At 48.1% G+C, this 17183-nt stretch overlaps 1 protein-coding gene across 1 annotated transcript in view; it reads right to left on the minus strand.

Annotated features, from left to right (window-relative positions):
- The window catches only part of LOC141178577 (uncharacterized), a 41478-nt gene extending 28655 nt beyond the window's left edge, over positions 1 to 12823 (minus strand). Inside the window, exon 1 of the mRNA XM_073660454.1 lies at positions 12756 to 12823. Within this exon, the coding sequence (XP_073516555.1) occupies positions 12756 to 12781 (26 nt within the window). The 5' untranslated portion in view covers positions 12782 to 12823. The remainder of the gene's footprint in view (positions 1 to 12755) is intronic.
- Positions 12824 to 17183: the final 4360 nt, after the last annotated feature.

Raw genomic sequence — 17183 nt, forward strand, 5'->3', positions numbered from 1 at the left:
GGGGCATTGGATATGCGTCGAACTTTGACACCTTATTCAGATTCCTGTAGTCATTATAGAACCGCTATTCTCTGTCTGGCTTCAGCACCAGGACAATGGGGCTGGATCAACCGCTCTTTGACTCCTCGATGACGCCCAGGCTCAACATTATCCTCACCTGTTTGGAGATTACCTCGCGGCGGGCTTCAGGAGTCCGTTATGGCCTTTGATTCACCCTCACATGTGGCTCTGTCAGGATTTCATGTTCGACCACCTGCATACAACCTGGCAGCTCTGAAAACAGTGAAACAGCTCTCGGCACTGTTGCTTCTGGGACGGTGACAGTGTCTCCGCCACTGTGACATCCTCGACTCGGGCTTCAGGATGGGCCCCCAGACACGTAGCTTCCACCAGCTCCCTGTCTCGCCAAGGTTTGAGCAGGTTAACGTGATATACCCGATACGGCTTCCTTCTTCCTGGTTGGTGGACCTTATTGACATCATTCGACTTTACCCCCCACCTCATATGTCTCTTGCCATTTGGCCAGGAATTTACTCTCCACCGTTGGGATCAACACCAACACCCGGTCTCCAGGGCTGAACTGTCTCAGTCTCGCCGATCGATTGTAGACCCTTGCCTGGGCCTCTTGTGCTTGTAAGAGGCTTTCCCTTACAATTGGCATCACCCTCGTGATCCGGCCTTGCATTTGGACCACATGCTCGATGACGCTCCAGTGAGGTGTTGCATCGGCTTCCCAGGTCTCTTTCGCAATGTCCAAAAGTCCCTGAGGATGCCGTCCGTGAAGGAACTCGAAGGGTGAGAACCCCGTAGAGGTCTGTGGGACTTCTCTAATGGAGAATAGCAGGTAGGAGAGTAGGCAATCCCAGTCTTGGCCTCCTTCTCCACGACCTTTTTAAGCATGGACTTTAGGGTCTTATTGAACCTCATCTCCACCAGGCCGTCCGTCTGCGGATGGTACACTGACATCCTCAGTTGTGTAATCTGGAGAGCCTTACACAACTCGCTCATCACCTTCGACATGAACGGAGTTCCCTGGTCTGTCAGGATCTCCTTTGGCAAGCCCGTCCGAGAGAAGATATGGACCAGTTCTCGCACAATACTCCGGGCAGAGGAGTTTCCCAGTGGTACTGCCTTGGGGTACTGTGTCGCATAGTCCAGCACCACTAGGATGTATTGGTGTCCCCTGGCAGACTTAACTAAGGGCCCTACAAGGTCCATAGCAATTTGGTCAAATCAGACCTCTATAATGGGTAAGGGGACCAGGGAACTACGGAAGTGGGACACGGGAGCAGTTAACTGACACGTCGGACAGGACGGACAATAGCTGACAACCTCCCGGTGACATCCAGGCCAGCAAAATCTTTGAAGGACCGCTCCTGGGTTTTGTCTATGCCCAGATGACCCCCAAGACATGAGAATGGGCTAGGTCTAGTACCCTACGCCTATAAGGACCAGGTACCACCAGCTGTTCTAACATTTCCCCTCTCTGTTTAGTGACCCGATATAGCAAATCCTCATTCACTGAAAAATAAGGAAACCTGGTGTCAGCTCCCGGCTCTTGGACAACTCCATTTATCACAGTCACATTGTTCCATGCCCCTTTTAGCGTAAGGTCCTCCATTTGAGCAGCCCCAAAATTTCCCCCAGAAACTCCCAACTCAGAAATCTCAGCCTCTTGGGTCCCTGTCTCGTCCTCGTCTCCAGCAAGGACACACAGGGGGAACTCAACCGCCTCTGGCTGTAATGGGGATTCTTCGTGGACGAACCAGCTCTGGTCTGAGCAAGCGGGCAACGCCGCCTTTCCCCATAAGTCCCAGAACAGCCGGAAGTCCCGCCCGATTATAACCGGGTGTAACAAGTCTCTGACTACTCCGACCTCAATACCACGGCTCGTTTTTATAGACTCTTGGGCGACGGGGTAGTTCTTGGCGTCTCCGTGGATACAGCGGACGCCCATGTGTTTCCCAGGGACCAACTGGTGGGGAAGTGTGGCCCTTACCAGAGTCACCAAACTCCAAAAGTCCCGACACCAGTACCCCATTTACGGTCACGGGACATGACTGTGGTCCCTCACCAGGCTGATAGTCCACACTGCAGGTGGTATAAGCATAGTATGAGCAGCGTCTTCCTACGCTGCAGTCCATCTGCTCATAGGACACCTGGCAGCCAGAACCGCGACACCTCCAGCAGATCATGCCTTTCCCAGTGGCCTTTGGCAGCCACTCAGCAACCCCTTGGGACCTTGGACTCCCCCCAGTCGTGGCTCTACTCCCCTCTTTTGGGACTCTGGCTCCCCCTGAGTACCTCAGTATGGAGATGCAGTATCACCTCGTTTCCATAGGGACATCTCGACCACCTGGTATCTTTCTATGAGGTCGACCAGGTCCTCCGCATTCCGGGGGTCTCCCTGGGCAACACAGGTCTGCACCGGCCTAGGCAGGGAGTGAATAATCCTATCCATCATGACCTGTTCTACCATCTGGGCTGGGATGGAGGACTCTGGTTGCAACCACTTTTGTACAAGATGGAGGAGATCGAACATTTGGGAGCGAGGGGGTTTATCACTGCAATATGCCCAGTGGTAGACCCTTTGGGCTCTCAATGACATAGTCACTCCAGCACATCCCAGTATCTCAGTTTTAAGTTTAATATACTCCTGAGCATCCTGCAAGGCCAGGTCGTAATAAGCCTTTTGGGACTTACCAGTCAGATAGGGGGCCAGCACCTCCGACCACTGCTCCAGCTAGAGCTTCTCCCACTCTGAAACCCGTTCAAACACAGTCAAAAATGCCTCCACATCATCGCCTGGGATCATTTTTTGCATGGCTCGCCTTACCGCTTTCCGGACACTCGAGTAATCACCTGGAGTTGGGGGAGGGGCTGTCGGCCTTCCACGAACCGCCTCTGCGAGCAATTCCATCTACTGCTGCTGCTGTCAGAGCTGGTCCTGTTGGTGCTGCTGCTGTTGGTGGATCTGCTGGACTAGTAGCTTGCTTGGCTCCTGCTGTGCTAGCAAAATGTAACATCCCTGGCGGCGTGCTGGCACGGTTTACCACCTCCCACCATGCAAGACCGCCATCTTACCTATCAGTCCAGGCTGCACACTTTGCTCCAGTACCTTCTGTGTGCATGTCTCTTGTCTGATTGCTTAGGGCAGTGGCGCGGTTACTGCCTGATTCTTGTAGTTGCTGTGTGCACACTTCTAATGCGTCCCCAGCCTATTGTTGTGAGTCACTGGATACTTAGACCCCCTCCACCCAGTGGGAGGTGCCTGAGCAACTCTTTCTTTCAGTGTGTTCTGTGCAACTGAGTTGCCAGGTCCTGTTCTGTATCTTGTCTGTTTCCGCCACCCTGGGGGCCGAGTACCCAGGCCTGTTACCTGTATCTGTGACTTCTAGTCTGTTCCGCCACCCTGGGGGCTGAGTTCCCAGGCTCGTTCCTGTATCTTGTTCCTGGTTCAGTTCCTGTCTGAACAGTGTCCTAGCCTGTTACTTGTTTGTCTCTATGTTCGTATCTTTCCTTTTCCTGCAGTGTCTGAGCCTGCACCTAATTCCAACTCGTTGTCTCTGCACTTCTGTTTGTGAGTTTAGTGTCCACTCGCTGCTTTACTGTAAGTACCTTGTGTGTATCTGCTCTGCTCGTCTACCGCATCTGTAGGTTTTGCTCTGCTCTGCTTGTCTACCGCACCTGTGGGTTTTGCTCTCCTCTGCTTGTCTACCGCACCTGCGGGTTTTGCTCTGCTCTGCTTGTCTACCGCACCTGCGGGTTTTGCTCTGCTCTGCTTGTCTGCCGCACTTGTGGCTCTGTTCCTGTATCCCAGTCTGTACTGGTCCCTATTCTGCCTGCGTTCCTACCTGCCAGTACCCACCTGTCTGTATACCAGCCGTGTCTGCCAGTATTCACCTGTCTGCATACCAGCAGTGCCTGCCAGTACCTACCTGTCTGCATACCAGCCGTGCCTGCCAGTACCCACCTGTCTGCATACCAGCCGTGCCTGCCAGTACCCACCTGTCCGTACGCCAGCCTAACCTGCCTGTTCCTGCATTCCCCGGTGTCGGTCAACAGCTGTGACCTGAGTCTGACCTGGAGTAGCACCTGGTCCCTCTGCTCGGTTGCTCCCTGGTTCACTGAGTCAATTGAGCCGCCGTGCGACCTTGGTCGGTCCGAGTTGATACTTAGTCACGCCCCTCCAAGCACTCCTCGGTTCATGGTCTAGTGGGATCACTAATCACGCTCACGCCAGTCAGTCCGGGCGTGTGCGTAACACAAAAGATGCTTGACCAGGTCCTCCATACTGTCAGTCTTCGTTTCCTGGCTTATGGCCGCCTTTACACAGGGCATGCGGTTTGTCCTCAGCCGTTACAGGTGCCTCCTGGGGATCTTGCCCGCATTCTCCACTACCTGTGGTAGATCGCTCACTCGGCTGCAAATGGAGGTAGATACAGATACACCATCTCTTTAAATCTTTGGTTGGCTTATTATAACAGCATAAACCAACCTTTAGTCCATGAAAATAAACACAGCCCGCTGGGCAAAACAGGAAAGCAATATCTAAAATGGTAACAGAAAGAACGCAGTCCTTGTAGTAGCATGGCTTCGCCTGCTGGGAGTTCAGCAACTTCCCATGGTTCAGGAACAAACACAAGCTCCCTTCTGGAGCTTACTTCCCCAGACATTGAACTCTGAATGCCTCAGCTGGCCGAGAATTTAAACTCCCCCAGACCACACCTTGAGGTGGAGAGATATGGTGAATGGCCTCCCACCCTTCACAATGGCCATTCACAAAAAACACTCCCTTTTACTATATACTTAATCCCTTTCAACAAATAACATGCTGGAGGAAATTTAATGGTTTTAGTTCACTGACACCAACAGCCTCAGGGAAACATATCTCCCCTCCAGCACTTTACCAGTGACTTTGTCACAAAGGGTACAGTATATTTTTATTTTTTGGGGGGTTATTTTTTCATTTTTAAAAAAAATATTTTTACAATTTTTTTTAACTTTCTGACAATTTCTTTCACTTTTACACTTTGTCTCACTATGGGACTTTCATTTTTTTGCAGGCTGATCGCTTGCCAAGCATAGGGATACAGCAGCATCCCTGTGCTATGCAGGCTGTCAACTCTGCACTGGCACAAGTTAGATAGATTGTGCACTGCGCACGATCTATCTAACTTCCTGATGCATGGTGACCATGACGACATGAGGTCACCACAGCAACAATCGGGACCACCCGCACACAGTGCGGGGTCTCCGATCCAAGGTAAGAGGGGCGCTCTTACCTCTGCCTGACCCGGAAATGCTGAGATCGACTTCGATCGCAGAATTCCGGGGGTTAATGTGCCGGGATCGGTGCCGGGAGCGGAATCCGCTGACACCCAGCGGTGATCAAGCCTGCAGAACTTCTGTGCGGGCGTGATCGCCGAGGCGTAATAGTACGTCATTAAAGTCCAGGGGGCAGGTATGTATTATTACGCCCCACGTCAGAAAGGGGTTAAGTAGGCCTCCTGGTCTGAACCAAGTACCTTATCCTGCTGCTCACCTTTGCAAAGTTTTATCCCTTTAATTAGGTCTTCAGACCTTCTTCGGCCCCTGGATAAAGATCTGTACCGTTTAACTAGGCCTCCTGGCCTGAGCTAAGGACCTCACCCTGCTTTTTGTCTCCACTCTGCTCCCTGCCTGGAATACAGATTTCCACAGCAATTATATCTTTACTTTCCTTCCCATTGTACTAATGTCTCCCTCCTGGCACACAACACCATATCAATTCAAGTCTGCAACCAGATGGACTAAATGTCTGTATTTCTCACTTACTTGTCCCTTTCTAACCCATCACCAGGAAATTGTACTCATGTGTGCCCATGTAACTCAGAATGAGGGCTCCCTCAGAGTATGATGGCCCTCACAGCCCCTCACACAGTATTATGGCTACAACAGCCTGCTACACAAAGTAAGGACCCCCACTCAGTATGGAGGCCCTTGCAGTCCACCACAGTCCACCACTCAGTATAAAGGCACCCACCAGCCCTTCACTTAATATGATGCCACCACAATTCCTGATATTTTAAAAAAACAAGCACACAATGATTAAGGATTCTAATCCAAAATGTGTTTGCCCACGCCTATAATCCCACTGTAGGGGTTGAGACTTTTTGTGTGGATAACAATTGAATTTCAATAAATGGAATATTTTTATTGATGATCCGCACGCTGGATTCTCTTTCTTCTTCATTGATATATCCTGTGGCACTCAGACTCACAGGCGAAGGCTGAATGGTGGATCAGGGAGCTTTCGACTCTTTGATTCTCTATTCTATTCAATGATTTCACTGTCATGGGAATATGGATATCACTGAAATTGTGATGATGGGGATGGAGTGGGTGACCGCTGCCAAGCCATTCCGAGCTGTCTCAATTAAATAGTGGCCATGTGGGCTGCTGTTATGGATGATAAGCTTCTGCCTATCCAACTATTGTGTGGTAAATATCTCATAGGTCCTGGGTTCATAAATATCTGCACCAAGAATGGGGTAAGTGAATATTTATTAATTAGCGGTGGGGTAGATGATACCAAATTGTGTGTGTAGGGGGCAATACTGTGGGAAAACACCCCTAAAGTAAAATGTTACACCTTTATTAAATATATGCATTAAAAACAGGACTAACAACATATATATACTTAATGGTAGAAAAATTACAAGCTGAATGGCTTGTTGTAAATGTATATAAACAATGATGTTGCTGAATAATTAATATAGTCACTACCTTACCCTATCTTGTACCTAAACAAAGCGGACACTGCCTAGCCTGATACATTAAATAGGACCAGATAGGTCTCAAGGTATATGTAAAGGAAAGGGTATGGTACTCATCAGAGAATGTTTCAATAATCCACCTCAACGAGTTTCCCCAACAGCTTCATCAGGAGGCTTGATACAGCGATGATAATTCATGATGTTCAGCATAGTGTGCCTAATAGCCAGATGTCCATGTATAAATATCCCACTTCATCCAAAACCCCTCCCCAAACTAGGAAACCCATTCCGATTCCTAAAGGTGAATTGTCATAAGACATATAGAATGGATTCTGTCTACAATAATGTACTGCGCCTACGCTACTTCTCATGAGCTAGAGTTCCGATAATGTCCATCCCCTACTGTGCATCTCCGGAAGTGACGTGCTTTAAACTTAAACACCAGATAAACTGATTTCCACCGCGCCACTCGTACCCGTGACTGCGCATGCCCGTAGATATGTGTTCCATGTCGCAGCACATCTAGGATCATTGTCTGAGACTGCGCATGTCCGGAAGCATACGTTCCACGCCGGAGCGCATACTGAATCTAATCCACCAATATAGAAAAGTCCTGTCTCTGAGATCAGAGTCATGGGAGACTAAAGCAAGTATTGCACATCCTCCCATCATGCAACAGGCATGAAGATCTAATTTATCACTACATAAAATATGGGATGATGGCGCACATTATATTCCTAAATGGTCAAATTTGACCCCTATTGCACAATTAGAGATACACAAGGAACACCACACTTGTTAGCTACTAAATAGTACATATGGGATATAACTGATAAGAAATAATTCTGATAAAGAAGCTCAGATCTCTCAATGAAGTAAAACAATATGTGAACCCCATTCACAGGGAACTGAGTAGCAATGGGGTAGAGTATAAAATCCAAAATGTAATCCAGGATGGGGCTCTATTCACACAAAACAGGCACATGAATTTTGCTCATTGAGTCCCTTAGGGGCTCGTGAATCCAATCTAAAAATCTACTCACTTTCCTTTTTGAGGATACATCTATTGTGATCACCTCCTCTCACATTGGGATTAACCACCTCAATGATGCAAAAGGAGATGTCTCCAGTTTCACCTCAGTGTACACTGTTCATGTGTCTCAATAATGAGGTGTCCCGACCATGGCGTATATCACCCAAATGCTCCCCCACCCTCCTCCTAGACTGCCTCTTGGTCATGGCTACATAATCTAGGGGGCGGGTGCATGTGGCCATATATACACAAATCCTGAGGTTTTACAGTTGGAATAATCCCTCTGGAAAAAGATTTTACCTATAGAGGAACTCGGGAAAGATTTACATGGTCTCATCCAATTACATGTACAACTTTCTCCACATCTAAAGAAACCGCAGACTCTTCTATCTAGCCAAGACCCTTTCGGTGCAGGTTTGTATAGACTCTATGCAATAAACGGTCCCTAATTGACTAACCCTTTCTGAAAGTTATTGTGGGAGTAGATGCCACAGCACTCTCAGGTCCCAGTTGGCCAGGGTTTTCTGAGGATATTAAAGATATGGTCACTCTGATTATCGTAAGTTCCTATTACTCGTGTTATCCCATCTTTTCTTGGTCTCTTGGTTAGGTATGGAGGAGTGTCTGTGTGACACCCCAGGGGTCTGGTTGCCACAGTAATAGAGATATTATGTCTGAGAGCAAGTGGGAGGTTTCTCTGGTCAGGAGCCCTAAGCATGCAACACGGCCCACCCAGACCTGGGAGGGGAGGAATCTGCCCTTATAAACTGGGTCTGGGGCGGGATTAGTGAGTGAAGCTGCAGACAGAGACAGAGCCTGCAGAACAAGCAGAGCAGTCAGAGCCTGGAGTGAAGTTCCAGACACAGGGAAAGGAAGAACTAGGAGCTATGTAGGAGCAGAGGCAGAAGGCCAGGGGCTGTGAGCAGAGATATAGCTCGCCCTGGCTGAAGTTACTAAAACCGGACACAGGAGTCCGAGGCTGTGGGGACTGATATATACCCAGCAGCAGAAACCAACCGGCAGGGGATTCCAGGTCCTCTGGCCATAGAAGCCCGGAGGCTCAGTCACAAAGAAGGGACCAGCGCCGCCATCCAGGAGCGGAGGCTAACAGAAGGCCCCAAGTCACCAGCCATACGGGTGAGCACCACACGGTATACTCAGGGACGTGGGCTACTTGTAACCGCTGACAGCAAAGTAGCCAGGAAGATTGCAGATAAACGGGGAGGCCTACAACTCCACCTGGCCAGGGGAACTCCTGCTTGCTCGCAGACTGACCAGGCCCCTTATACTAGCCAGTACTCCCGGGAGGGTCTGCCTTGTACCATCAGTAAAGACCCTGAACTGCACCTCACGTCTCTGTGATTCCTTGCTGCACCAGCACCATTAGCACTGGGACCCTCACACCATCACTCCCATCATCTCTCCCATTAGCTGCCCTGAGGCAATACTTCTCCCGTGGGGAGTTATCCCATACTTGGCTGCGCAAACAACATCAGCCTCAGCGGTCGGCAGCGCAGCGGCGGTCCCCACTGACCGCAATCCACGGGTGGCGTAGTCGGACATTTGCTATACATTAAGACTGCCACTGGTTTGACCACCCTGGGCACGGACCGGGTCACCGCCACACGGAGACTACAACCCCCAGCATTCTACAACAGGCCCGGTTCCGGGTTCCCCTGCACAACACAGGCCCAGGGGGCGCGTCATCTGTCTCTCCCGTTTTTCTGCAAACAATTGTGTGGAATCCAAAATGTACTGTGGGTACCCTTTTTCCTTGAATCTGGTGTTCATGTTTATAAACTGTATATTAATATCTGTGACATTAGAGCAGTTTCTTCTCAACTGTAAAAATTGGCCCTTAGATATTGCTTTTTTTTTTTTTTTTAAGGATGGGGTAGTGACTATCCCACTTCAATAGTTTATTAGTGCTGGTAGGTTTATGGTAGATGAGTGTCCCTAGAGTCACATGCCGTACTTTCTTGATTGGTACATCCAAGAAAGGCAACTGGTTATAATTAAACTCCGATGTAAATCTAAGGCCCACTCTATGGATATTGAGTTCCCTGACAAATTCAAGAAATTGTTCACTCGTCCCTGACCAGATGATAAAAATGTCATTAATATATTTGTACCATACCCCAATATATGGTTGCCACCACTTATGATAATCTATGAATATTATGTTTTCCTCCCACCAGTCCAGGGATAGGTTAGCAGACGAGGGGGCACAGAGGCTCCCCATCGCAGTACCCCTGACCTGATGGAAGTACTTCCTGTCAAAAATAAAGAAGTTTTGAGTAAGCGTGAATTTTAGAAGATCCTCCATGAAGTCATTATGTCTGCTACACTCTATTGATCTCGATTTCAAGAAAGGTCTTACTCCTCTGATACCATCCTCATGCAGAATATTACTGTACAAAGCCTTGATATCTAGTAAGGCCTGCTCCCCTACATGCATGTATACATGCTCGAGGGTCCACATGTAAGGGAGCAGGGAAAGGAAAACCATTTCCAGAGGAATTATTCCAACTGCAAGACCTCAGGCGATACTACGGGAACATTACACATCATACATCCTGCATAAAGGGCATAATGGGGGCATTACACTGTGTGGGGGCATCATACATCCTGCATAAGGGGCATAATGGGGGCATTGCACTGTGTGGGGGCATCATACATACTGCATAAGGGGCATAATGGGGGCATTACACTGTGTGGGGGCATCATACATACTGCATAAGGGGCATAATGGGGGCATTACACTGTGTGGGGGCATCATACATCCTGCATAAGGGGCATAATGGGGGCATTACACTGTGTGGGGGCATCATACATCCTGCATAAGGGGCATAATGGGGGCATTACACTGTGTGGGGGCATCATACATCCTGCATAAGGGGCATAATGGGGGCATTACACTGTGTGGGGGCATCATACATCCTGCATAAGGGAAAAACCTAAGACAAGTAAAATACCCAAATAACTGGAAGTAAATGGATAAATCGCAAGTGCATAAAAATAAGGATAAATAATAAAGGATATTTAGCTAACATAATTTTGATCAAAATAATGTAAAAGCCATCCTGCCACGTCACGGCAACCCATATGGGACAGTCCTAACTCTAATATTAAAATCTTACCATTTGTCAAGTGATATACATATGGATAAGGGCAGAGAGACTGAACCCTAGTAGAAGCATAGACCTGAGAGGCAGAATGAACCTTTCAGCTCAGACAAAGGGCGGCCACACCCTTATATGCACTGAAGCACACTAAACTACAAAGAAAAAACCTGGGAGTCTGAACTAAAACATAAATTGATGTGCATGCAAAATGTAAATGCATGTTCACATAAGGCCACTAGACAGAGAAAAACCAAAGACAAGAAAAATACCCAAATAACTGGAAGTAAATGGATAAATCGCAAGTGCATAAAAATAATGATAAATAATAAAGGGTATTTAGTTAACATAATTTTGATCAAAATAATGTAAAAGTCATCCCGCCACGTCACGTTTTTTTACATTTTTTTTTATACTGCATAAGAAGCATAATGGGGGCATCATACATCCTGCATAAGGGGCATAAGGGCGGCATTACACTGTGTGGGGGCATAATGGGGGCATTACACTGTGTGGGGGCATCATACATACTGCATAAGCGGCATAATGGGGGCATTACACTGTGTGGAGGCATCATACATACTGCATAAGGGGCATAATGGGGGCATTACACTGTGTGGGACATCATACATCCTGCATAAGGGGCATAATGGGGGCATTACACTGTGTGGGGGCATCATACATCCTGCATAAGGGGCATAATGGATGCATTACACTGTGTGGGGGCATCATACATACTGCATAAGGGGCATAATGGGGGCATTACACTGTGTGGGGGCATCATACATCCTGCATAAGGGGCATTATGGGGGCATTACACTGTGTGGGGGCATCATACATCCTGCATAAGGGGCAAAATGGGAGCATTACACTGTGTGGGGGCATCATACATCCTGCATAAGGGGCATAATGGGGGCATTACACTGTGTGGGGGCATCATACATCCTGCATAAGGGGCATAATGGGGGCATTACACTGTGTGGGGCATCATACATACTGCATAAGGGGCATAATGGAGGCATTACACTGTGTGGGGGCATCATACATACTGCATAAGGTGCATAATGGGGGCATTACACTGTGTGGGGGCATCATACATCCTGCATAAGGGGCATTACACTGTGTGGGACATCATGCATCCTGCATAAGGGGCATAATGGATGCATTACACTGTGTGGGGGCATCATACATACTGCATAAGGGGCATAATGGGGGCATTACACTGTGTGGGGCATCATACATCCTGCATAAGGGGCATAATGGGGGCATTACACTGTGTGGGGGCATCATACATCTTGCATAAGGGGCATAATGGGGGCATTACACTGTGTGGGGGCATCATACATCCTGTATAAGGGGCATAATGGAGGCATTACACTGTGTGGGGGCATCATACATACTGTATAAGGGGCATAATGGGGGCATTCCACTGTGGGGGGCATCATACATCCTGCATAAGGGGCATAATGGGGGCATTACACTGTGTGGGGGCATCATACATCCTGCATAAGGGGCATAATGGGGGCATTACACTGTGTGGGGGCATCATACATCCTGCATAAGGGGCATAATGGGGGCATTACACTGTGTGGGGGCATCATACATCCTGCATAAGGGGCATAATGGGGGCATTACACTGTGGGGGCAGTAAAGGGGTCCTGTACTATGAGAACAATACGTTTCCTCCCTTCCTGTCTCCATAGTTGGGTCGTATGTATCTATTACAGGAAACAGAACAAAAACCTTATGATTCTTATAAAGGGGCAACACAAGACCCCAAAAGAGTCTCCATGCTGAAGGGGTTAATGCCCCCTGCGCCCAGTAATGGGGGTCTCCACATACCTCCACCTGCAGAGCCGCCACCACATATATGGCTGCTCTGTGCGCACAGGAGCTGTGATGAGGTCACAGGAGGGGAGGAGTCAGGGGTCACATGATCAGGGGCCTCAGTGGATGCAGGACTCTGCTGTGCTGGTTGTCATGGTGCTGGATGAGCTGAAGTTTATGTGTGGGGTCAGGAGGGGTTTACAGTGTGGATGTAGCAGAGCCGTGTGTGTACGAGGTGTACGGAGCAGAGCCGCGTGTGTACGAGGTGTACGGAGCAGAGCCGCGTGTGTACGAGGTGTACGGAGCAGAGCCGCGTGTGTACAAGGTGTACGGAGCAGAGCCGCGTGTGTACAAGGTGTACGGAGCAGAGCCGTGTGTGTACGAGGTGTACGGAGCAGAGCCGTGTGTGTACGAGGTGTACGGAGCCGAGCCGCGTGTGTACGAGGCGTGCGGAGCGGAGCCGCGTGTGTACGAGGCGTACGGAGCGGAGCCGCGTGTGTACGAGGCGTACGGAGCGGAGCCGCGTGTGTACGAGGTGTACGGAGCGGAGCCGCGTGTGTACGAGGCGTACGGAGCAGAGCCGCGTGTGTACGAGGCGTATGGAGCGGAGCTGCGTGTGTACGAGGTGTACGGAGCAGAGCCGCATGTGTACGAGGTGTACGGAGCGGAGCCGCGTGTGTACGAGGTGTACGGAGCGGAGCCGCGTGTGTACGGAGCGGAGCCGCGTGTGTACGAGGTGTACGGAGCGGAGCCGCGCGTGTACGAGGTGTACGGAGCGGAGCTGCGTGTGTACGAGGTTACGGAGCGGAGCCGTGTGTGTATGGAGCGAAGCCGGGCGTGTACGAGGTGTACGGAGCGGAGCGTGCGGAGCGGAGCCGGGCGTGTACGAGGCGTGCGGAGCGGAGCCGGGCGTGTACTAGGCGTGCGGAGCAGAGCCGCGCGTGTACGAGGTGTAGGGAGCGGAGCCGCGTGTGTGCGAGGCGTGCGGAGCGGAGCCGCGTGTGTGTACGAGGCTTACGGAGCGGAGCCGGACGTGTACGGTGTGTACGGAGCGGATGCTGCCCCTCCCCAGGAGCGATCACAGCAGCACGGCATGAGACGTTCTTGTACTACACTGACTGTCCTGACAGAACACAGCTCGTCAGGACATAGCCCCGACCTCCAGCGACAGCCGGACAGTCCCATTGGATCGGGGACGGTTGGGAGGTTTCTGTATATAAGTTGTGTGTGATAATTGTAGAATTATTAATGTCTCAGCATAAAAGGATGTACCTGAGTGTTTGTGCCGGGGTCCACATGCATGGAGGGGGTTGAGGCGGTGCTGGCTGTATTATGCAGACGGCATCTGCCTGTAACAGTAGTAACCAGAAACTACTAGAAACTCTGCACCAAAATGAAACAAATCCTTATTCTGGGTCCTTCGCCTTGTATGTAACACCCCCGGATCCGGTACAAGCCGGGCAGATGTTCTCATTCCTGTCATTTTCTGCTTAAGGTTCTGCGGTTTTCTGGCCAACTATAAAAAAGAAAAAGCGGAAAACAATATTTGTTTCTGCTGCATTGACATAAGTACAATCTTTCATTATATATAAATCTATTACACGTCGGGTCAATGCTGTAAAGGACAGTAAAGTGCCAGGGTTGTGGTTGTGGTTTTTGGGTCTCTCTACTTCCCTCCCAAAAATGCAATCAGAAACTTGTAACTACTGATCTCTCCACAAGAAAAAGCCGACAACTCCATCAATGGAATCATTTTATAAAATTAGGTCTTCACAAGATGAAAATGGTCTCACAAACCACATTTTTTTTAAATGTTCATAAAAAAAACCCAAACAAAAATAATAACCTTACTTTGATTTTTCCCCATTTTTCAATACTTTATGTGCTAAATTGAATATTGTCATTCCAAACAACAACTAGTCCCACAAAACACAAGCCCTCCGTCTATGTGAATGAAAAAACAAAGTTATATTTTTGGGGAAAAAGGGGAGGAAAAAAACAAAAAATTGGTCTTGTCAGAATAATGTAATTGCTATATATATTTTTTTTAAATTGATAATTTTAGCCCAAAATTGTGATCTGTTATAATATCTCATTCTTCTTGTGAGATTAATCATTAGTCTGTAGATAAATCCAAACATCTGGAAGATGTAGAACAATATATCTCTGATTCTCTTCTGCCAGGATAAGCGCCTCCTTTCTGTGATGGAGAAAACGCTTGAAAGATTCTGAAAGTCCGATGAGTTTTTGGAGCTTATTGTAAAGGGCCTTAATGACGACCTGGGAAAGAAACCACCAGAAACAAAGGATCCAACCAGGTAAGTTCTAATGATCCCATCTGATAAAATGATCAGCTTTATTTCCATGGGATTGTTCTGTAGAAGAGATGGGACCTGCAGCATTTTGATCCTGAGCTTCACTATGTATAGATGTAGCAAAGCTTCATGTGACAATTCACACACCGCAGTGATAAACTGTCTCAGAAGGTTAGCTCTCATAACAGAATTAACATCACTTATAGTGGAACTAAACTTACAATTTTTTTTCAGAATTGTGAAAATTATGGCACTTTGCAAAGCACTTCATTAGTTTCTTTGACGTCATATCCATAAAATGATGATATTAAAGTGGCCTCCAGACCCTGCTTTTCCCCAGTGCAGGAGCGTTGCTGGGGTCCTAAGAGATCAGGGACCCCAGCCCCAAAGTACGTATTTCCCCATATAACCTCCCTGCCACTTAAAAGAGGATTTATACATATATAATTACAGTATACCACTGTTACTAATCTAAAATACACTATACAAAGACCAATATTCCCAAAATTACTACTATACAAGGCCAAAATGATCCTGCTACACAATGTCCTCTACCATCACCACCACACAGTGAGTCCATATATGAGAGAAAACCCCGCAGGGTAAAAGACCATCAAAGGAGTCCAGGAGTTTAAAATCTATCATATTTATTCAGCAATAGAAAAATAGGATGATGGGGGAAGGGACACAACACATAAGTGATTGTTAGACATGTAAGCGAAAAAAAGCACGGCACGCAAGGAAGAGGCCATTCCAGGTATAATGGCTGTCTATAGTATCATCATGGGTGTACTAAAATATCCCAAAATAGACACCGCATATATTCCACTGGGGGCAACAGTCATCATATGCAGGTGCATCTCACTAAATTAGAATATCCTCAAAAAGTTAATTTATTTGAGTTCTTCAAAGTGAAACTCCTTTATTATATAGAGTCATTACAAACAGAGTGATCTATTTCAAGTGTTTATTTCTGTTAATGTTGACGATTATGGCTTACAGCCAATGAAAACACTAAAGGTCATTATCACAGTAAATTAGAATAATTAACAAAAAACACCTGCAACGGCTTCCTAAGTGTTTAAAAATGTCCCATAGTCTGTTTCAGTAGGCTCCACAATCATGGGGAAGACTGCTGACTTGACAAATGCCAAGAAGGCAGTCATTGACACCATCCACAAGGTCCCAGAGTTCCAATTTTATTTGGAAATCAAGGTCCCAGAGTCTGGAGGAAGAGTGGAGAGGCCACAATCCAAGCTGCTTGAGGTCTAGTGTGAAGTCTCCACAATCAGTGATGGTTTGGGGAGCCATGTCATCTGCTGGTGGAGGTCCACTGTGTTTTATCAACACCAAAGTCAGCGCCGCCGTCTACCCAGAAATTTTACAGCACTTCATGCTTCCCTCTGCCGACAAGTTTTTGGAGATGGAAATTTCATTCTCCAGCAGGACTTGGCACCTGTCCACACTGCCAAAAGTACCAATACCTGGTTTAAAGACAACAGTATAACTGTGCTTGATTGGCAACAATCTCACATGACCTTAACCCCATAGAGAATCTATTATAGAGAATCTATGGGGTATTGTCAAGTGGAAGATAAGAGACACCAAACCCAACAAAGCAGACGAGCTGAAGGCTGCTATCAAAGCCACCTGGGCTTCCATAATACCTCAGCAGTGCCACAGGCTGATCGCCTCCATGCCACGCCGCATTGATGTAGTAATTGATGCAAAAGGAGCCCTGACCAAGTACTGAGGGCATTTACTAAACATACATTTCAGTAGGACAACATTTCGGATTTTAAAAACATTTTTCAAGCTGATGTTATAAAGTATTTTAATTTACTGAGATAATGACTTTTGTGATTTTATTGTCTGTAAGCCATAATCAGTGGCGTACTGCCAATAGTGGCAGGCCACACCACTGCTATGGGGCCCGTGAGCCTCAGGGGAGCGAGGAGGATAGGTGAGTATTGGGGGGTGGGAGGTTGCGGCGGGGGAGGAGCCGGCACATGCAGTAGCGGCTGCTGTAGCTACCACGTGTGCCCGCTGCTAAAGGGACATGAATATTCCCTCTTCTCAACTTCCATGGGCGTGGAGAAGAGGGAATATTCATTCTCTTTAGTAGCGG

This window comes from Phyllobates terribilis, unplaced genomic scaffold (assembly GCF_046119375.1).
Source record: "Phyllobates terribilis strain yellow unplaced genomic scaffold, ASM4611937v1 Scaffold_29__1_contigs__length_15306474, whole genome shotgun sequence".
In the NCBI taxonomy this organism is placed as follows: domain Eukaryota; kingdom Metazoa; phylum Chordata; class Amphibia; order Anura; family Dendrobatidae; genus Phyllobates; species Phyllobates terribilis.